The sequence below is a fragment of the Aotus nancymaae genome, unplaced genomic scaffold (assembly GCF_030222135.1).
Source record: "Aotus nancymaae isolate 86718 unplaced genomic scaffold, 86718_ANA_hifiasm-v0.15.2.pri h1tg000040l, whole genome shotgun sequence".
In the NCBI taxonomy this organism is placed as follows: Eukaryota; Metazoa; Chordata; class Mammalia; order Primates; family Aotidae; genus Aotus; species Aotus nancymaae.
Genome location: NW_026988454.1, coordinates 122,596,085 through 122,619,731, shown reverse-complemented (window position 1 = coordinate 122,619,731; position 23,647 = coordinate 122,596,085). Strand labels below are relative to the sequence as shown.

Sequence of the window (23,647 nt, the reverse complement as noted above, 5' to 3'; positions counted from 1 at the left end):
CTGTATCTGTGCACATCCTTTTGGCTGTGTGTTCCTGGAGAACCCTGACTAATGGAGATGATGTGGATGTGTGTCCTTGTCTGAGCACCTGCTGTAGCTCTTTGGGAATAGTGGGCAGTGGTGGGATAAATATGTAGGTCTGATCTTGTCCCCACCTCACATGTGAATAGAGGCTTTCATCCAGGTACTAAATAGTGGTCACAACAATGAGGGAAAGACATTATTGTATTGAATGAGTTGAGCCGGGTCCTGCGACTAAGGAACTGCCTGTCTCATCAGGCCAATGGTGCCCCCATTGAGAAATGCTGCTTTTGAGGAAGAATGGAACAAGTTGTTGGTCACTGGGGGCAGTCCCACCTTGACTGATGACATGCTTGTGTCATTGAAGGCTGAATGGCCCAGAGTTTTGGAAAACAAACTGCTATAAACTATCTTGTGAGAGCTATGAGTCCAGGCAGTCCTCTGGAGAAAGTGAATCTACAAATAGGCAGTTGGGCCCTGCCTCCAGAGCAGGTTGTTTCTTGGAGCAGACCTGCCTGAAGATGTGTGGAAGTCTCCATGAATGAGGCTGGAAGCCTCTGGGTCAAAGCCCTCCAAGAACCCTACTCCCAGAAGGAGCTTTTAGCTGCTTTCCAAGGAGCATTTCTGTTAGCCTTAAGCCTCCACTAATACCTTGCTTAAGTTAGCCTTGCCTAGTCAGATACCATCACCAAGGCCACAGAGTCTTTGAGGCCTGGTAGCAGCCACCAGCAATGGCACCATCAGAGGACAGTGTGCCCAGCAGGTGGCAGCCCCTACAGCATGAAGGCAGATGAGGAAGACAGAGAGGAAGGACCTCAGGCAGGCACTCCAGAGCAGTGCTTGGAGGCAGTGCTTGGACAGCCTTCCGGGCACAGTCTGGGGACTTGCTTTGAGGCGAGTGGATTAATTTCCAGCAGTAAAGCCAGGAGAGACTTTGGCCATAATACTTTGGGAATAAAAAGGAGGCCCACCCTGTTTGGCTGTCACAGGCTGGTGAGTCCTGGGACATGTGGGACTCATTGGGAGAAGTTTCCTTTAGTGCTGTCACCCCTCCAGGAGCAAGAATGGGTGGCTTACAAATGCGAGTAAGAGGCAAGAAAGCCGAGCAAACTGGAAAAGGGTGGCATTCCTTCAGACACAGGCTGGATGATTATATTCCTAACTCATGCCAATCCTAACTCACAAACTGCTGAAGAAATGAAATCTGGTTAAATGTGTTCTTTTTTGCTTTTCTTAAAAATACCAAAAGCGAGTGTTTTTCAGACAGCTTTATACCAGCTACGCTGGCCAGGCCTTGTGGGCTCCAAAACAAACACACCTGATCTAGACTTGGTCAGCATCGGGAGGCCAGAGAGGTGGCCAAGGAATTAATGAAGGAATCTAAAGATTGCTCTCTATCCCCAAAGGCTGCCACTTGAAATAGTTCTTGCATTGGGGGAGTCGTGTGAGTGTGTGGCAAGGAGAGGGGAAGAGGGTGGTGGGGGAGAAGCTTCTGAATCCATTAAGCTTCATGAGAAAGGATTCTGACTCTGGCCTGTCACTGGAAACACATCTGACACCTTCTCTATGGTGATATTTGTAATCGTTTCTCTTTGCAGTCAAGGGCATCAATGAAGAGTGAATGTGTATGACATGCAGTTTCTGGTGAGAAGTTTACTGTGGGCCTTAGGATATTTTCTGCTGGAGACAATACACTTGATGTAATGATTTTCTGTACCACAGAAATCGCAGGAATCTGTTTTCCAAGGATTGATTACATGTCAGCCGACTAACGTCAACAATCCTTTGTGGGTTGTTATTTTAACAATGTGGCAGTGTTTAGAGGAATTGGTAGTTTTTATCTGGATCTTAGGAAATCACCAGTGATGATAATACAATGGGTGAAAAATGAGTGAGTTAAGATGTTGAATGTACATTAAGAAAAAGAGAGAAGTATCTGAATGGCAAACAGGTACCCCTAATTCCTAATAGTGTGACATTATCAATGAGGACAGTGACTTCTAGGAAGGTGTTACAGTGGCCAGAGGCCAGAAGCCTTCCTGCAGTTTTCCAAGTCACTTTGGTTGAGAAATCCTGCATAATCTAGCTCCCATTTTCCTGTCTTCTTTTCACCATCTGAGTCATCTCAGAGGTAACACTCCATTACTCTCTATCTTAGTGTGGTTTCTCCTGGAAGCAGACCCTAGTACAAGTAGTTTATTTGGGAAATGATCCCCAGAAGCATTGATAAGAGAAAAAGGGAAGTGAGACAGGGAGAAAAGGCAGCCAATATAGCGGACAATGGCAAGCCATTCTCCACTGTGGACAATTGGAGCTTACTCCCACTGAGAGACTCTAGGAGTCTATAGAGGACATACACCTCAGAGCTCTCACTCCTGCTGGGAGAGGGAGCTGGGGTATGTATACCCCAACTGCCAACAGTCATTGATTGAGTCCTCCTGGGGCAGGGATTTTAATTCCCCAGCACTGGCCTGCCCACATATATCTCTTGAATGGGTGAATAATGCTCTCAGGGGGAGTGGGTGGTGATAGCAGGTGAAGTCATGCTAGTGTGCACACGCCTGGCATGTGGAAGGGAGGCAGGTGGGGCTCTGACATCTGCTGCATCCCTTATTTCTTGTTCTTCATTTTCCTTGTCTGAAAAATATTACTACTGCCTATAGTTAATATAGTCTCTTACAAACAGACCTAATTCTTTAGCAACCAAGCTAGCACAGAAAGAGGCAGAGGAAATGAAACATTCTAGCCAGTCTATTGCCTGATTTCTTATAGTCCTGGCTGGTATTTGGGGAGTCAAGTTTGTTTTCTGGCCTAGAAAATGGAAGTAACTGTAGCAGCCCTTGGTTTTCTATAGACGGTATTTTAATAGTATGCAGATTGCTTAGACGTTGGCTCACATTCTGCATGCTGAGGTGAGCTACTCTCTCTTGCTTGCTGCCTCGGTTTCCCTTTTTGCAGTGACACCTCAGATATGAAGATCTGACATCAGAAGCTCTTCAGTTCAGCTTTTACTTGGGGCAATGGAAAGGGAACAGTATGTTACTGTGATGGAAAGCACTATTTCAACCAACCCTGGCAGAGGTGGACACCCTCTAGGGGCATGAGGGACTCAAGCCCTTTTGAGGACTCATCCTAGAACGTTGCAAACAATTGTCCTCCTCAGTCCCAGGTCCCTGGGCCTGTTTACTCACTCCATGCTGTGCCCAGCAGAAGCTTGCAATGATTTAGGAAGTCAGGGAGAGACACTTCTGGCTGCGGGGAACCTGATGAAATACTGTTTTGTGGAGAGAGACTAAAAAATAACCAAACTGTCTTTAAGTGGAACAGAGATCAGAAAATCTCCCGAGGCACATTTAAGAAACCCATCAATTTTTCTGGCTTGACCATAGAAGGGAAAATTGCACTGCAAATGATTATCTCTGATGAAATGTTCCCACATCTTTTACAGGGCACTTATTTGTGGTGACCTATTACTCCACCAACGAGGCCTGACTGAGAAGCCCCCACTGGGTGGCTGAGGGGGCTCTGCAGAGTCATTGCAGGCTCAATCCTGAGGGCATCCTGTGTCCTATCTTCTCAACCACCTTACAAGTATCCCGAGGCCGGGGACTCTCCTATGGATTTCTGTGTTTCCCACAGGGCCTCCAACTTCACAGGTGCACAAAAATTGCTGAATGAATAAACCTAAGACCAAGACTTTCTGCCCAAAGTCCTCATCATAGAAGCCCTCAATTTCCTACTTGCTCTGCCCAAACTAAGGAAAAACTATGGCAAAAGCTCCTACTATGTTCAGCATGAAATAATCCACCACAACCTGTATCATCAACCCATACCCAATTACCTAAAGTGCTCTTTCTAGAGAAATTAAAAAAAAATTCTGTTCTCTACATAAGATTCATTTCAAAATGGCAGCTGAGGTGGATTGTCTAATATTCCCTCTTGTCTTCTTTTCTTGGTGGACTCACACTGTTTTATTTTGATTTTCATTTATTATTAACTATGGTATTGACTTGGGGGCATGTGTGTGCATCATGAGTTTGGACATACACATGGATTTGTGTAGCTACCTTCAAAAGCAGGATCCCCAAGAGTTCTGTCACCCCCAGACTCCCTCACACGGCCCTGCTGGACTCACATCCCCCTCCCACCCCTGCCCTGCATTGTGGTAGTTCTTTTTCAGAATGTCATATAGCTGGAATCAGACAGTAGGGGGCTTTATGAGACTGGCTTCTTTCACTCAGCACAATGTCTTCCAGGGTCACCCATGTTGTCGTATTTACCAGCAGTTTGCTCTTTTTATTGCTGAGTAATGCTCAATCGTATGCACTCTATTGAAGTCTATCCCCTCACTCATTGAAGGACATTTGAGTTATCTCCGGTTTTTGGCAACTATGAAAAGAATTGTTACAAATATCTGCGTACAAGTTTGTGTGTGAATCTAAGTTTTCATTTCTCTAGGGTAGATACCTGGCTTGTACGGTATGTCTGCTGAGTTTTATAACAAATGGCCAAGTTGTTTTCCAAGGTGTCTGCCCCATTTTGCATGCTGACTAGCAGTATACAAGAGTTCTAGTTGCTCCACATCCTTGCTATCACTTGGTATTGTCAGTTAAAAAAATTTTAAAAGTTGGCCAGGTGCAGTGGCTCATGTCTGTAATCCCAACACTTTGGGAGGCCAAGGCAGGTGGATCACAAGGTCAGGAGTTCAAGACCAGCCCGACCAAGATGGTGAAACCTTGTCTCTACTAAAAATACAAAAATTAGCTGGGTGTGGTGGCAGGCACCTGTAATCCCAGCTACTCAGGAGGCTGAGGCAGAGAATTGATTGAACCTAGGAGGCAGAAATTGCAGTGAGCCGAGACTGCATCACTGCACTCCAGCCTGGGCAACAGAGTGAGACTCCATCTCAAAAAAATAAAATAAATAAAATAAATAAAAAATAAAAAAATTTTAAGCTATTCTAACAAAGAAATGGTCACATCTCATCAATATTTAGATTCAAATGTCTCTAATGCTAATGAGGGGGAACATTTTTGCATGTGCTCATTTGCCATCTGTACATCCTTTTTGGTGAAGTACCTGGTCAGGTCCTTTGCACTCCCACCCTTTTCAAAATAAATGAGCTGTTTGTTTTATGAGTGTTGAATTTTGAGAGTTAATATTTACATATTTCTCATATTCTGTATACAAGATATGATATCTGATATGATATCTTTGTGAGATATGATATCTGAAAATATTTTCTCCCACTTGTCACTTGCCTTTTCATTCTCTTAACAGTGAATTTTGCAGACCAAAAGTAGTTAATTTTAATAAATCTGATTTGTCACTTTAATTTCATTGATTGTACTTTTGGTATGATGTTTAAGAACATGTTGCCTAACCCCAGACATGAAGAGTTTCTCCTACTCATTCTTGTATAATTTTATAGTTTTACATTTTCTACTTAGATCTATGATCTGTTTTGACTCAACTTTTGTATATGGTATAAGATTAGGTTGAGATTCTTCTTTTTTTTTTTTTTAGTACACAGATGTCCAATTGTTTTAATATTGCTTATTGAAAAAAACCTATTCTTTCTTTGTTGCCTGGACACCTTTGTTGAAAATCAATGGACCTTAAAGGTGTGGGTCTATTTTGGACTCTGTATCCTGTTCTATTGATCTAAAAATCTATTCTTTGGCCAGTGTCAACACTGTCTTAATTACAGCAGCTTACAGTAAGTCTTAAAATTGTGTGGTATGACTTCTCTAGTTTTATTCTTCTTTTATAAAATTATTCTAGCTATTCTAATTCCATGGTCTTTCCATATAAATTTTAGAATTACCTTCACTCTAGCTACACAAAGTTCTGATGGGATTTCGAATAGAATTACACTACATTTGAAGGTCAGTTTAGAGAGAAATGATATCTTTCCTATATTGAGTCTTCTAATCTATAAACATTTTTTGGTCTCCATTTATTTGGGTCTATTTTGATTTTTTTAAATTAGAGTTTGTTAGGTTTCAGTGTAGAGATCTTCCACATGTTTTGATAGTTTTATACCTAAATATTTCTCTCTGTATTTTTTGGAACTACTGTAAATTATATATTAGCATTTAATATATATATGACTATAATATATTTAAAAGTATAAAATAATACTTAATTTTGGTAAATAATTATTTATTACTAGTATGTAGAAATATGATTAATTTTTATGTGTAGACTTAGTGTCTTATAATCTTGCTAAACTCTTTTATTGTTTCTAGGAGGTTTGCTGTACATTCTTGAAATTATCTAAGTAGACAAATACATCATGTGTGAATAGGGACAGCTATACTTCAGGCTGTCACATTCTATGCCTTTTATATATTTTTCTTGCTTACTTGCAGTGTCTAGGACTTTCAGTACCTTTTTAAACAAGAGTGATGAGAGCCAATGACTTTGTCTTGCTGCCGACCTTAGAGGAAAAGCATTAAGTTATTCACCATTACGTATGATATTAACTGTACATTTTAAATAAATGTCCTTCATCAGGTTGAGAAAGTTCCTTTGTACTTTAGTTTGCTGGAGTTTTTATTGTGATAAATGGTAAATTTATCAAATACTTTCCTATGTCACTTGATATGATCATGACGTTTTTCTTCCTTAATCAATTAACATGGTGGAGTATATTGATTGATTTTTGAGTACTGAACCAGAATTGTATTCCAGAGATAAACTTCACTTAGTCATGGTGTATTAGTCTTTTTTTGTATTGCTGTGTTCAATATGCCAGTATTTGTGTATGTTTATGGGAAATTTTGTCTATAATTTCCTTGTGATGTCTTTGCCTGATTTGAGATCAGGATAATACTGGCCCAATAAAATGAGTTGGGAAGGATTCTCCTTTTGTTTTCTGGAAGAGATTACATAAAATTGGTGTTATTTCTTTTTAGAATGTTTGGTAGAATACTACAATGAAACCGTCTGGGCCTTCATTCTTTTTTGGGTGCCTTTTAAGTATGAGTTCAATTCTTTTAGTAGATGATATGAAACCATTCAGGTGACTTATTTCTTCTTGAATGAGTTTTGGTAGTTTGTGGCTTTCAAGGAATGTGTCCACTTTTATCTAAATTGTCACATTTGTGTAGATTTTTTATAATACTCTCTTATCCTTTCAATGTCTGTAAAGATATTTCCTCTTTCTTATTTATTTGTTCCAAGACAGAGTCTCACTCTGTTGCCCAGGCTGGAGTGCAATAATGTGATTTCAGCTCACTGCAACCTCCACCTCCTGGGTTCAAGTGATTCTCATGCCTTAGCTTTCTGAGTAGCTGGGATTACAGGCATGTGCTACCACAACCGGCTAATTTTTGTATTTTTAGTAGAGACGAGGTTTCATATGTTGTCCAGGCTGGTCTCGAACTCCTGGTCTCAAGTGATCCACCTGCCTCAGCCTCTCAAAGTGCTGGGATTACAGGCATGAGCCACCTCGCTAGGCTGATATCCCCTTTTTCATTCCTGGTATTGGTTATTTTGTCTTTTTCTTTGTCAACCTGGCTAGATGTTTATCGATGTTATTGATCTTTTAAAGAACGAGTTTTGGTTTCACTGATTTTCTTTATTGTTTTTCTCTTGAATTTTATTATGTTTTCTTCTTATCTTTATTATTTTCTTCCTTCCACTTGCTTTGGAATTACTTTTGTCCTTCTTTTCCTAGTTTCTTAAGATGGAAGCTAAGCTTGTTGATTAGATCTTTTCCCTTTGCCAATACATGTGTTTAATGCTGTAAATTTCCCTCTAAATACTGTTTCAACTGCAATATACAAATTTCGGTGGATTTTATTTTTATTTCCCTTTCGTTCAAAACATTTCTAGTTTATCCTGGGACTTTCTTTTTGAGTCTTAGTTGATTTGGAAATGTGTTGTTTAACCTGCAAATATTTGCTGTTTTTGGAGACAAGGTCTCACTCTGTCACCCAGACTGGAATGCAGTGGCACAATCATAGCTCACTGTAGACTCGAACCCCTGGGCTCAAGAAATTCTCCTGCCTCAGCCACCTAAGTAACTGGGACTAAAGGCATGTGCCACCATGCTCAGCTAATTAAACTTTTTTTTTTTTTTTTGTAGATATGGGGGTCTCACTATGTTGCTCAGGCTGGCCTTGAACTCCTGGCCTCAAGTGATGCTCCCACCTTGGCCTTCGAAAGCACGGGGATTACAGGTATGAGCCACCGTGCCCAGCCCCAAGCAATTTTGGATCATATCCCGAACATGTTCAGAGTCTTATTTAAATTCTAAAAAGACTCCTGAATTTTTTGTTGTTGCTGTTTAAGCAGACAGTCAGCCTGATTAGGTTTAGGTCAAAATTCCAATAAGCCTTCTTTGAACTGTGGTTTTTTTATTTTTCCTTTTTACAAGATTGCAGTATTTACTTCAAAAAATACATTGCTTCATAACCTTCAAAAATAGACCTGGCTTTGCTTTAGATTACTGATGCAGACAATTTATGAACTTTATGTCTTTGCTGTCCCTTGCCTATCAAGATGCCCCTTAATGTCTTTTTGCCTATTGAATTTATTTGGTACATTATCCATTTCTGTAGTCATTCCTTAATTATTTGCTTTTGTCTTCCAACAAAAAGGAGTACTCAAGGCCGCTGGTGTTTGCTAATGAGTGCTAGGTACTGCTACATTCCAGTTATTTATTAGGATGTTTTCTAGACTTCAGCATCATCTCAACATGTGTTAATAGGTTGTTTTGCAAAACACAACTAAATTTTAAAAATATTCATGCATCATTAGTAATGTCTTCAATAAGGATTAAATTAATAAAATCAGTCTTAACCTCATTACGAAACATACATTTTCAGCAGTAAAATCATCAGACTTGTGGTTTGGTGCAAGGTTTAACCATCTGTATGCAGGAGTCATTTATTCATGCAGTGGTTAATGGCTTCAAAACAAATGATCTGAAATCACCGTCTCTAGTTTTGATCTGTACATGTTTTTAGTTAAAATCTGTGCAGTGTGACCAAGGTTACTTTGCATATCTTCCTTGGGGCAGTGCTATAGTGAGGTAGAGTCAGTAACTCTCAATTTAGAGCAACTTGAAAAACAGAACAAAGCAACTGTCATAGGGTTCTTCCAAAAATCTTAAGAGAAAATTAAAATAAGTGACAGACTCGAAGAAAACATCTGCTACATATTCCATAGACAAAGGCCTAATATCCAGAGGACACAAAGAGCTCCCATAAATCAGAAAGAGAAATTCAACTAACCAATGGGCAGAGAATATGAGATACAACGAAGAAGCATTCAATTTCACCAGCTGTTAGGGAAATGCAAATGAAAACAATAATGAAATATCATATTCTGCTCTCCAAATAGCAAAAACTAAAATGGTTGATATGATCATGTACAAGCAAGAATGCAGGGAAATAAGTACTATCACATACTGGCAGGAATATAAATGAATGAAGCTCTTCGGGAAGGCAAATGGGGAGTAGTCATGAAAACTAAAAATACACATATACTGTTGCTCCCCCTAATTCTACTTCTACTCATCTATCCAAAAGAAATATTCACATTTGTACACGAAAATGCATGCACTGTTTGTAATAGAGAAAAACTGGAAAAAAGGTGAAATGTCTGTTACAAAGAGTAGTTAATAGTAGTTACAAAGTTTATTTCACCATAAAAATGGTGAGTTTCTCATTTAACATACTCATTGTTAAGTGAGGAAAGCAAGGGGCAGAATGATACATTATGGTCCTATTTATGCAACAAAACAAGACATCTTTGTACATGGCTGCACCTCTCTCTCTCTTTCTCTCTCTAAATGTGCAGAAGAGGATGGAAGGAGATATATCAAATTGTTGAAAGTAGCTACTCTCCTCTGGGGCAGGGGCATGATTGGTAGTGGATGAGAGAAAGTGAGTGGGCTCCTTACATTTTGCTATGCATATTATTGCATTATTCAAACTATGGCAAAATGTACCCATGAATCACTTACGCAGTTAAAAAGAGACAAAACCCACCACTCCAAAGAATCTATGATTTCCTAAAGTCCAGATTAAGGGAGAGACCCTAGGAAAGAAGGCCTGTCTTTCCTTGACTAACTTAGTCCTCCTCCCATTAACCTCTTGCCTCTTTCCTTTATTGTCAGCTCCATCCCTTACTAGCTGGGTATTATTGAGCAATCTTCATAAGTCTCAGTTTCTTCATCTGTAGTAAGGATATAATAATAATAGTACCTCTATCAAAGTTAGCTATCATGATGATGACGGAGATTCTACTTCTTTGGCTCTTGCTGGCCTATAGTCTGTACTTAGATACACAATTGCTGGCAATGGACTTCTCTGTTTGCTTCCATTCCTTTCAGGCAATCCTAGTTCTGTCCAAGCACTGACACTTGACTTTGGGAAGTCCTTGTGGCACTCCTAGTTGTCCTGTCCCTGGCCACCCTTTTGGCCTTGTTCAGGCAGCTGCCAGAGTCCTGCTGTTACTAGTTTTGCCACCAAAACTGCCTCAGCTGGGCTTTTGTTCGAGATGCCTGATCAGTGACATAGCCTAGATGTGTTCGGGAGCATCTCTGCTTTATAAATGTTGCCCAATAGCAGTCATCTACCTACCAGAGGGGGCATGCTGAGTCCCTGAAGATGGACAAGTGTCTGCATGGTGTCTCGTGATCTCCTCTGCAGGTCTGTGCTTTAACAAACAGCTTGCTGTGGGGCTGCACATACATACTTTTAGGCTGACTTAGATAAGTTCTGGTGCAGACTATGTGTTAGAGAGACAGTCTGGTCCACAGGAGCATGTTACCACATGAAGCCAGCACCAAACCAAGGCCGTCTCCATGCTGAGTGGAACGGCTGCTGCGAGGAGGGCTATTCCCACCCTTGTGTGTTCTGTTGTCGAAGGCTCTCGGTGGATTTCAGCAGGGGACTCATCAATGTTTCCAGAGTAGTTGACAAGAGGCTCAGCAAACCTTCTGCTATTCCCTGTTCAGCATCACTGACAAAACCCCCTTCCCCACTTCTATCCCGGCTATAATTGTTCGCCCTTCTAATCAATACAAGACAATAAAACACACTTTTCCTTCTTACAAGTAAAACAACACATTATCAACTATATTCTCTGGGCAAATCAGTCAGTGGAGCACAGTTCTTGCTAGTGTATTTAAAGACAGTCTCCTTCCCTTTAGAGAGTGCTGAGAGAGCCTCAGTCTGGAGGGACCACTCACTTACTGATATGCCCCTGTGGCTCTGCATCTAGGAGCTTCTTGGTTTATACAAAGCTGCCACTTTTCTGCAGGGTTATTCTGATATCTAGATAATAATATCTGTCGGCAGAGTTATTTTTGAAATACTTGAATGAAAATTATCATGTCAAGAATGTACACGACTGCTACTATGAGATTTAGAATGCATCAGCTGCCTTCTGAAAATCTGAAATGACTCTCCTATAAGGGAAAGAAATTTTATCTTAAGGCATTTCATTAAAATGAAATAGGTGTTGGGAAAATTGGTTATTTGAAAAAGATTCAACTTAGAGCCTCAGCTTACACACCATATTCTACAATAAATCCTAACTGAGTTGAGTGTGAAAAATTGAACAACATAAAAAAAACCTTAAGTAAATTTAGGAAGGTATTAAACAGATCCCTGACAATGAACAACCTACCATTACTATTATTACATTGACCGTTTCTAAGTATGAAAGTAGTGGAGGAACTCATAAAAGAAAAGATCAATGGATTTGACTGTATGAAAATAATAATGTACTGTAAATTATAATGTACTTTACAAAGACTAGTCACTATCATTGGTAAAACAAGGGGGCAGTAGTGAGGTGCTTCTTTGAGAACTTGGAAATTAAGGAATTGAAATCACCTAATAAGAGCTGAACTAGCAAAAAAATCTTCACACAGCCCTCCTTGAGATAAAACCAAGAGCATATGTGACATCAGTCATTGCACCTGTCCTACCTATACTCTTTTAAAAGAGAGAGTTTCCTCCCCTTTTCTACCTAGGTGGCCACCTTCTGACATACAAGACCTCTCCTCCTTCCTGGTCACAGTTTCCTGGACCAGGGGTGGGTTCCTGACCCCAAAGCAGCACATTCTTAAGCCTGCCAGCAGCTACTGTCCTAAAGGCCTAGAAGACACAAATTGAGCCAGTGAAATTCTCTTTCTTATACCTTTGAGCTAAGAAATAAGCAAATAATTAGCTCATTAGCCTTGGGGACTGAATATTAAAGGATATTTTCAGGTACAGCTGGGACCAGGGAAGACCAAAGCCATTAGAAAGCAGGACCAGTGGTCAGCAGGGCCAGCCAGTTATAAGAGCAGACAGGCACAGAGGGGCCAAGAGGCTCTCAGAGATGCATGGAGGCAGAGCGCTGGGCTCTAGGGCCACCCTGGGTCCTCTTGGCTCTCCAGGTCCTGGTTCCAGCTCCTATTACAGCTTGGAGGAGCCTCGGATCTTATTATTGTATCTTAATGAGATTCTTGTCATCACCACACATGGATCCTAACCCTGAGCTAGCTCAACCAGGTTTATATTTCTAAAATCAAAAGTGCCAAACTAAAAGTGATTGTTTCTGTGACCCCAAATACCATGCAAAGTGACTTGCAGTTCATCCTGGAGAGGTAGGAGTGAGATATAATTACGGTTTAGTAAGAAGAATTCTAACAAATGGTACTTTATCGTGTCTGGTGAAAGAGGTATTGTGTGTAGAAGGAGGTTGTTCAGCCTGGAGAACAGATGAGTCAGGTTGGAAATGGTTAATGAGCAGTGTCTGGAAAAGACAGGGGCTGGACCGAGGCCTGTAATTGCTGCAGGAACATTCACTACTATGGGCAATGGAAGCCTTGTGAGGCTTAATCATGACCATGAGAACCTATCTCTCCAAACTCTTTACTTCTGTTAGTTTTCATTCCCTTTGCGCTTGGAGAGGCCCATTTATCAGCCTTTCGACAATGAATCTAGCTTGTTTCCTGGGAGGACATGCCATGGATAGAGGTGGTTTAAGAGTTTCTATCAGTAGAAGAACATCCACCATGGTAAATTAATAAATTGCCTCTCTGATTTGCAGTCCATTTGATTGGCATGGGTCAGCCTTCCTCCCTTCTTCCAGCCAGGTCTCGGACCTTGGTTCACTCAGTAAGGTAAGACTACTCTGTCAGGACTCTTGGGAGGTAGCCATCCATCTTTTTTTGGCTGGCATTTCAACCAAATCATTGTTTCCTTCTCTATATATGATAATTATTAGTGTTCACTCTTGCGAGCCCTCCAAATTGCTTCAAATCATTTTTTTATTTGATCTCCAAACTATGACAGCAAAACATTCAATTTCATGAAGATATCAGTCATAATGGTTATGGGTTGTTACTCAGATAACTTCATGTCTTGGAATATTCTGCAATTTCAGTGACACCTGAACTATTACAGAGGGGCCTTAATAAGTCATCTTTGCTGTTTTTATCTCTAGATACCCAAGTCATCTCAGAAAGATGCTTTTGTGTCTTGCTTTTCAAGAGTCCCATAATCTCTATCATTTAATTACCTTCTTGTCAAAATGTTCTTTCACATGATCAAATAAATTTTCAATACAATTGCAAATTATTTCTTCCTTTTTTGGGTCTCTTTAAAGCTGAATTATAATTTATGGGTCCCTCTGTATATAATCAAGTAATAGACAGTTAGTTCTCTTACAACCATATTTCTTTAACAGGAATTATCTCACATGCAATTAGTTAACAGGGAAGTAATGTCAATTTGTTCACATTGGATTTTTTTCTCATAAGTTAAAATTTTGCATCACCAAGTAAAAGCAACTGAATACAAAGTAGGCTGGCACAGCTGAGCCCAGGAAGCCGTGGAGGAATGCGGGACTGACTGCAGTCCCCTTTCCCCTACGTTCCTTTTGTGGTCCAGTGTGGCTGTGTGCTGCCTTGTAGGATGGCTTACTGCGAAGCTCTCCCCAGTCTCTATGCATGTTGCTCATGTCTCCCTCTCTCAGCAGCCTCAACCCTTCCTTAAATCCTCCTCTATCATGATAACCTTATTTTGGAAAAAAAATCTGATGTTTTAATAATAGATTGTGTTTCCTTATGTATCAGAAATTTAACATGTCATTTATATCATTATTTTTAATAGGGTTGTAACTGGTTTTGTTAGAGTTCTAGTTATAAAGCAGCATGGGTTCTCAGCAGTCTTCCTCCATCTTACTTTCTCTATAATCCCTGATTTTTTAGTGTGTCATTTTGCATTTATTCCATTATAGCACCTATACTTAAATCCAATTTTTAAACTCCCCATTCACGGTTTTATTTTTTTCCAAGATAAAGAAGTCTAACTGTTGACTTTTCTCATAAGAACTACTACCCATTGCTTTACAGACATCTCTTATTTCAAGCCATAGATAAATTTCTGTAAGGTCTGTAGTAAACATAATTTTTGTGTGCCTAGCATTTTTTCCTTTGGAGAAAGATATCCGCTCTATTCCTTAAAAATTGCGTTCAGTTTATGTGGTGCAGATGGGCTACCACCTGCCTGGGGAGTGGGAACATGATCTAGGCCTAGCCAATCAGAGCGTTTTATTCCCCTGGATGTAGGGATTGGTCCAGAGACGGTTACATGACTTAAGCCAGGTCAATCATTTGTCCCTCCAGGGACTTTTGCCAGTGTGGTTGGGCAAGGTCCTTTTCACTGAAATTATGAATTTTAAAGGCCATGTAAACTTGGAGGTTCCAGGGGCATCTTGCCACTAATTGAGAGAGGCTATCAGACAACATAGTCAAGCATAACCTGAGACAAGGAGAGAGAGGAGAAGAGAGGAGAGCGAGATGCATTTGAAGCCAACTGTACTCCTTAGATTCCCCAGTTACATGAAGCAATACATTTCCTTTTATTCTTATATTCAAACATTGTAACCAATGCAAATTGGGTGCAAAAAATTAATTGAATTTTTTGATAAATGTAATTCTAAAAATCAGACTAAATGCTCTAATGCACTAGCAGAGACTGTTATTGAAAATAAATATGTGGTGAATCATTTAAGAAATCAAAAATTACTTTGTAACTTTTAAATCATCCCTTTGCCTGCTTTTCTCTGAACCATTTATAGTCTTGTAGGTAGCTGGAATTACTGAGGAAACTCAGTATTATGTTTGCATGGAAATGCTGGGTAGAGGGAAGAGATGACGTCTTGGCTTTTAAATTTCTTACTTTTGAGAATATAGAATTTTTTTTTACTCTATGGTAACATATGTTTATTTTCTGGTCCCCGATGACTCCTATAGCTGCCCTTAATCAGGCTTTCTTGAGTCCTTATTTGCTCTGGTTTTGGTATATAAGAATAAATATTTCATTACACCTATTCCTACTAAACCACATCTATGTTTATGCTTTGAATTCTCTTGTATTTTTTGAAGCATCAGTAAACCCATTCAGTTGGAATTGTATGTAGCCTGAAAATACAACCCTTCAATTCTGTTGTCCAAACCACTGAAAATGATAGTTGAAACACATGTGGGACACGGCATCCCACCAGGGCCGCTGAGTGGTGCATGTCAGATGGAGAGCAAGGGCAGGGGGGACTTCAGCCCGGCTCACTCCCACAACTGGGCCCCAATGTGCCGAAGATGACCTGTCATTAATCACGCTCATGGGCTATGCTCAAAGCTCCTGAGCTGGGGTCTAGTTTGAGTCTTTTGTTGGGCATATCTGGTACTCTAAAGGCCAAAGATTCAGGGAAACTGAATAACAATGAAGTTAAGTACAGAACATGCACAGGACTGACAAATGGCAAAAACAGTCCTGTATATTCTGCCAATGGAGACCCAGATCTGAGAAACAATTTTCCCAAATCCCAAATATACAAGAGAAACATTTTTTAAAAGGGCATTGGTCAAATGGTGGGTTGGGGAGGTCCTTTGAATTTGGAGTAGGGGAAAAAAACTTCCAGAATGTTTTGCTAGCTTTTCTAGTTTTTTTTCCTTGCCCCTCACTAACAGCTCCTTCTATTACACTCCCTGTGATTTTTGAATTGAAAACTCGCTGTGCAGGCTCCTGTGATGTGAGTTTTCATTTAGGCCTGGAGGGGTCTGTGGAGGGATGACGAGGTGCCGAGAGGTGTCAGTCAAGCTCATTCACCTGTCTGCAAGGCAGCTGTTTCTGGACGAGTCTGGAGTGGGCCTTAAGCCAGTGAATGGCCATTCATTGTCCTTTGTTGCTAAAGACAATGCTGCCAGTGGTAGAACAGTGATGCAAAAAAAACGAATGCCAGGACACTAGTAAGCAAAAACATGCCTGGCTTATGCCGCTGCCTCTAAAGGTCTCTAAGCAGTCTACTTCTTTTCCCGGTTTGAGCTCAGTGGCATTTTTAGAGACATGGATGGAAGCAGGGTGTCTATGAATGTGTGCAAAACCCCAGCCCATGTGAAGAAAAGTAGCCTAATGATCTTGTATATGGACAGGTAAATACAATAAAAATGGCTCTCAGACAGAAACAACGACTCTATTATTTTCAGGGAGATTTTAAATTGGTAACTCCTTCCATTTCTTATTTCAACTTATTTCACCACCAGGATTGATGTAAATGGTATCTAGAGAAAGACAAAAAGGAGTTTGTGGCAAGAGTTTATCTCCCTAGTTGGGTTGGCTACTTTTAAGAAAAGGAAATTATATGGAAGTTCTGACTGACTGATGATGCCATAGAAAAATTAGGTATTATACAGTCACTACTAAATTGATAGCCTTTAGGGAGTTTTGAGAAAGAAGGCAACTCAAGAGGCAGCTGTGGATCACAATGTCAGAGAAAAAACAAACTACCCGAGATAGTGGCAACCTGAACTTTAAACATGTGGGCTGACTGGTTTGCAGTTCGCAAATACAGCTTTTGCTGCTTCTCTGCAGGCCAATTGCATGTGTGCCCCTCGGCATCCCAATCTTGCCTCGGGGTCCAGAGGCAGGATGTGGCCCAGTTTGGGAGCAGAGCTGAAGTCACCATCTCATGCAGACAGGGCACATTCATGCCATGCTCCTGCCTCCGCCTTCCTAGATTCACTAAAGGACTCTTTCAGGACTGAAAATTCCATTTGATTCCATTTCTCCCTAAGAAAAAATGCACTCAGTAACATCCTAAATTTCCTGAAACTAGTGTCCTTCAAGGTTGCCTTGGAAATTTTAAATGTGTGTACAAGTTCTATCTTATACCTCCTTTGTCCTAACCTGGTATCTGAGATGTCATGATGGCAGGCTACTCCCCGTGGCCAAGCACCGTGAGGGGCTTATTTCAGTAATGGGGCTGAGTCTCATGACCCATTCACCTGGGCCCCCTTGGATCAGAGCACAGTTTGAAAGGTAGGTGGCCAGGAGATGGGTGTCTTACTTTGTTATTTGCATAAAGTGAAGACTAACATTAGCTTTATAGGCATCACTGAATTAACTATGTTCTTGGTAGCAATGGAAGCTTGAATCTCAATATTGGTGTTAACTCTACTTGTTATTTTCTGGAAAAAAAAACAAAAGTTTACTTGCCCAGGTCTTCTCCTAGCATATCTGGACCCCTTGAGCAGGAATTAAAAGCAGTCATCCTCTCTGGGCAGATCAATTACAGCCCTCACTTGGTCAGCCCTTGGCTCTTGGGCAGGACACACCTGAATAGCTTTTAAGGCAGCCCCCAAACTGCCTAATCTTCAGAATGTGGCAAACTTGCTCTGCCGGCATACATTATTGCACCAAAATTATAGGGAATTTGTAGTCATTTCCATTGTACTCAGATTGAAAAACTACATATATTAGTATAGTTAATTAGTGCCTTCCATCATTAGTCTATTTCATTAATGTTGGAAGAGTTTTATTTTGATTTACAGAGTAAGATTTTTTTAAGAGCAAAACTTTATATTATTTCGTAGGGAGAAGCAGTTTATAAAGGATCTTTTCTCTTATCCCTCCAAAGATGAAAATAGACCACTGGGCCCCTTGAGGTCAGAGGATACTGACGAATTGGCCCCGGTTCCACTGAAGTCTGCTTCCCCTTTCCCCTCCGCCTCCCCTTCAAAGGTAGACCATCGCTGCCTGCTGTTTGGGACCGGGCCACCCCTCAGCAGAGTGTCTGCCTTCCCACCTGAAGGAGATGAGCCTAGAATCAGTTTCCTTATGGGTCTGGGTAACTGGGCCCTCTGAGAATCAGATAAGCTATAGATGGATATTATCTTCAGAAAAATACAAACACTCCTAATCCCCAGTTTTTCTTATGCAGTTTTAGGGTGTTCTGGAATCCAGGTCAAGAAAGGGGTTTGAAATCTTTTTTTTCGTGCCAGGGATCTTCTGGCAGTCTGATGACCTGACCCTCTCAGGATAATAATCTGGTGCATAAAGTAAAATACATAGGCTTTTCAGAGAAACCAATTATATTGAAATAGTTATCAAAATTGTAAAACCTTTTGTGATTCAGAAATATCTATGTACTTTTATATAAATATATTAAATAAAAAGACCTAGTGGAGAGTCTAATTACCATTGTAATTTTGTACTGATGAGCACAAAAGATAATATTACAAAGTCTGCCCCTCTGTGATGTGACATGAAAGCCTCTGTGACTTCCACTGGGTTCATCATTGAAGTGGTGCTAAGTTCAGTTAGAGGTTAGTAAGAATATAGGGGCATTTCTCTCCTATCAAGATCCTGAACCCTAGGTCAAGAACCCCTGGGACACAAGGATTCTGAGTGTGGCTGCTGGGCATGGCTCTGAGTCTGGCTGCCTCAGCCCCTTCTGTCTCAGGCCACAGAGGGGACTGTGGGGCTCCTGACTCCTGACCGAGACAACCTGAGCCTATCGTGATTTTTATATTCTGTTAGAAAAATTAAAGAGGATACTCACAGTGGGTTCTGTCCTGTCGTCACATGTAGGGGGAGAAAAGGAGGTAGTAAGAGAGACCTACTGGGCCAGATGTGAACCAGTAACTGCTGCCTTCTCCAGCACAGAGGTGAGGCACAGGGATCCCCTCTGTGAAGCTGCCCTGGGCCTGGGAGACAGGTCTCTGTGGTGTCTTTTAGTTTGGGATGCAACATTGTCCTCTTACTTTAAAAACGATTTGAGGCTGGGCATGGTGGCTCACACCTATAATCCCAGCACTTTGGGAGGCCAAAGTTGGGGGATCACTTGAGGTCAGGAGTCTGAGACTAGCCTGGCCAACATGGTCAAACCCTGGCTCTACTAAAATTACGAAAATTAGCCGGGCGTGATGGCATGTACCTGTAACCCCAGCTACATGGGAGGCTGTGGCAGGAGAATCGCTTGAAACTGGGAGGTGGAGGTTGCAGTGAGCTGAGATTGTTCCACTGGACTCCAGCCTGGGCAATGCAGCGAGACTCTGTCTCAAAAAAAAAAAAAGGATTCAAGGCACATTTTACTGAGTTGCCTCTTGCCTTAATCTCACCTTTGCAGAGGTGCTCACCTAAGTGGGGAGCCCTCCATGGCAGCCTCCATTCTGGGAAAGCACAATGGCTTATATTTGCTTCTTATCCTCCCACCGGCTTACTGAATGATGCTAAAATATCAACCTTTGCCAAAAATGCTAAGTATAAGCTTTGGGAGGTGTAAGAGTGTTTCACCATACTTGAAATACTAAATGACATCTCACTGTAACCGTGCAGTTATGACTAGCTGAGCTACTGCTGAAAAGCACCAGGGAAAAGCAAGATTCTCTCATTGGGATGCTGGAGCTCAGGCCTGCGTGTGGATGAAAAGTTCAAGTGCCAGACAGAAGAAAGTACTTTTCCTGATGGGTGGTGGAAGGGATCACACACTTCCTAGGGAAGGCCCTCAAAGCAGCTTCCTTGGCAGGGGATCTCCTGAAACTGGGCTTTGTGGCCATTTGGAGGCACATCATGACCTGATTTTCACCAGGAAAATGGTTTCTGAAAGAGGCTCACAGACTATCATCTGCTTACCAATTTTACTTCTTGCTTCATTTATACTTTCTCCCAGGGCCTTGGCTTCAGAAAATCTGGAGGGAAAAAAAATGAAAATTGTAGTTTTTCTGTTCATCCTACATGATGTTTTAAAAATAACAGATTTCTGAGAGCCCACTAAAATATGATGAAACTTTATTAAACGACAAAAGAAAAGCTATAAATAAGTAAAATATATTAGGCTTAAAAGCAGAGATGAAATGGGTATTAATTATAGGTATTGTTAATTTTTACTCTATCCAGCACAGAATTTGCATTCTCATAGTCTCTCATTTAGGACTTTTAATTTAGATTGTTTTATGATATAAGGATACCAGAATAAAGCCTGACTGTAAGGTTTCTGTACTGTGATCTATCAATTATGATACCAAGATCTTATAACCAAAGAATATATACTTAAGTAACTTTTTTCGCATTATAAAGTAATATATCAGAGGTGGTAAAACTATGGCTGGTTATGAGACAAATCCAGCCTGCTGCCTGTTTCTGTACATAAAGCTGTCCTGGAACACAGCCACCCTTGTTCACTGATGCATTGTCTCTGGCTGCTTTCACGCTACAAGAGAGTCAAGTAGATATGACGAGACTACATGGTCCACAGTGCTGGAAACATTTTCTACCTGGCCCTTTGTAGAAGAAGTTTGCTGATTCCTATTATATATGATTATTAAACCTGATTTTGAAAATAAAAAAAACAAGAAAAAAAATTCCCAAGTATTCCTCAACCCAGAAATAAGCACATTTGATACACATACCGACCCAGTCTTTCATAGAGCCAGTTTTTATAGGGTTGGGATCACACTACAGATATGATTTTGGGCCCTGATTTTTTTTCACTTAGCATTATAAGATAAGCCCTTCCCTATATCATGAGACACTTACCTTTGATGGCTGCATATAAGTGCACCAGATTGTCGTGCTAATGTTTAGTGAGTGATTCCTTTATGTTTCTGGCCTATGTTTATGAGACACCCACGATGAGCCAACTTTGTGCTAGAGAAGCCGATGGGACATGGCCTATGTGAGAAACACTTAGTTCAGTCCCTATACATAGCGGGCCCTCATGAAATGTCAGTTGTTTCCCTCCTCTCCTTTCTGCCATGAAGTTAAAGAGACCATTGAAAGCCTATGAAAGCAAGCACCTAATATAGCTGAATTAAATGACTGCCTGGGGTAGTGCTAGTCATGCCATGAGACTTTGACCGGGGAGTAGCCTGTTTATGAGTGAGTGGGGAGCCATCAGGAAAGCATCATGTGCAAGGTGGGAGAGACCTGGGTTTTATGGATCCATGGGGATTTTTAGAAAATGTTTTATTATGAAAATTTCCAAATATACATGAAATAGAATAGTAGAATGAATGCTAACATACCCAGCATCACATTTTATTAATTTGTCAATTTTATTTCAACTATCTCCCTCCTCCCCTCTCATCTTCTCACTTCCCACTCTCTCATATCCCAGCAAATCCCAGATATCCTATTGTTTCATCTTTGAACACTTTAGTTGCCTAGGATTGTGTTAGAGGAAGTGAGCAGAGGTGGGCATTCCAGGCAGGGGAACAACATAAGCAAAGGCCAGAGTGCCACGACTGCTCTGTGTTCGATGGAAAAGAAGTGTGAATTATGTCATCGCTATTTTCCAAATCTGTCTGCTTGGCCTGGGACTGCAGACAGGAGGTTTCCAGGGAAGGGGACTAAACTTTCTGTCAATGTCAGCTTCTTGGGACTCTGCCCCTGGCTCCCTTATTAAAGCTGTTCGGGCTCATTGTAGATTCTGTATGTCCTCTCCTCAGCGGTGGCCTGCCGCCTTCTAGGGAGAAATACAGTTCCAACTGATGCAATTCAGACACTGACATGATGCACAGATCACTGTGCTGCGCTCTGTGGGTTCACATGGCCTCTGCTGCTGGGCAGGCATAAGGCGAGGTTTGCTGCAGGCCCTTCGGAAGATGAGGACCATCTTCAACTCTCCATTCTGTCAAGGGAGGGCCCACAACCATTTCATCACTGCTCTGCCCAGCCCCATTACCTAGGGTTGATAGGATCAGACAGTCACACACTGCTCAATGAATGACTCCTCCTATTTCCTGTTCCATAGAGTTCTGGAAGCTTTAGACTCTTTGGAATAAGGAAAGTACAACAGCAAGAGTGCAAAACTGCTGAAATTCACATTAATGCTAGAGGAAACCAGAGTACAGATAGAAAGGGAAGATACAGCATGAGCAGAGGAAGGACTTTCCACCGTGGTGCTGCCTAGAGAAGCCCTGACAGGGCCTGGGATAGAGTCCCCCAGCCTTGGCGGTGCCCAGATATGTCTGGGGGGCCTGGCAGAGGGAGCTGCTGAGTGCTGTGGTCAACTCTCTCCGAAGAGCCGCCCTGCTCCAGAGCTGGCAGAAACTGTGGGGAAAGCCACGAGCTGCTCCTGTCTCTCTGTTACAGCCCAGTCCTGAGCTAAAAAGGGCTTTCCCACTGGAGAGGTGTGGTCTGACGGCCGTGCAGTCTTCATGAGACCATTTTCCCGTCACTCTGGAAGTTGTCACCACTCCAGGCCACCCCACCCACATGTGTTCCTGATCTCTGGTTGTCAAGACAAACTCTAAAAGGCCCAACCCTGAGTGTGGAGAGGAAAAGAGCAAGTGTCAAGGATGGTGGGAGAGATGAGAAGGCTAAGGGCTCGGCTAGCAAAGATGCAAGAAAGCGGGGAGACCCCTTCAGCACTGCCACGTTCTTCCTGGCCCACCTGCATCTCCACGCCTCTCCAGCCAGCCCGTCTCCCTCCCTCCTCACTTGCTCCCCTTCCTCCTGCCCCTCCGTCTGAGTTCTGCTCACCTAGACTTCACCGGGGGATGTTCCTGCCTCCTGACTTTCTAAAAGGCACAGCCTCATCCAGGAGATGGCTCAGGGAGCCAACTTCTGGCTAAGGGCACGTTGCACCTCTGTACAATATCGTAAGGTGCTGTTCACTGCTGAGGAGATGTGGCCTATGCTGATGAGGCTGGACCTGGAGGAAGGGCAGAGAGAAGGCTTTGTAACTCAGTCAGCACCACTGATGAGCGCCTGAGGGTTTCTTTCTACTGATGCCAAAGCATTCCTATTAGGGCATCATTAGTTGTGTGGCTGACTTTGGGGAGTGTAAGGTAGTGTGGATGTAGGCAGGCTGCCGTGTTCACCTGCACACACAATCTTGTGCAGGGGCAGGGACTGGGCTTGGAAGGGAGAAGGAATGCAATGCTTCTGGTGTTCTACTAGCCAGGCTTCCCATAACACTCAGCCCTCCTCATCTACGGCTGCCACTGTGTGCCAGGTAGGTACTCGCAGACCCTGGCGAAGCGCTCTGTCTTGGCTTCCAAGGGCTCTGGCTCTCCTGTTTTTCCCCCTCTCTCTCTGGCATCTCCTTCTCAGTCCCCTTTGCTGATGTGCTCTGCAGCCTATTCCTTGAATGTCGGCAATTCTCAGGATTTTGTTCTAGGCCCACTCCTCACGTTCCCTACTCCCTATAGGTATTCCCTATTGTTTCATCCCTGTTTCATACCATTGTTTCATATGGTATTCCCTATATGCCAGCGTCTCCTTGGCTATCTCAACTGACATCTCTCAAATCTCCACTTCAGCCCTGGCTTGGTTCCTGACTCAGGTATCCAATGGCCTGTTTGATACCTTGAAGGTAACTAAAAAGA

The 23,647-nt window shown here is 41.9% G+C and overlaps 1 protein-coding gene across 2 annotated transcripts in view; it reads right to left on the bottom strand.

The window, feature by feature from the left end:
* Positions 1–23,647, bottom strand: part of KIF6 (kinesin family member 6) — a 383,773-nt gene that overhangs the window by 69,424 nt on the left and 290,702 nt on the right. For both annotated transcript variants that reach the window (XM_064360441.1, XM_021665512.2), the window contains one exon: positions 19,950–20,005. In XM_064360441.1, the coding sequence (XP_064216511.1) occupies positions 19,950–20,005 (56 nt within the window). The remainder of the gene's footprint in view (positions 1–19,949; positions 20,006–23,647) is intronic.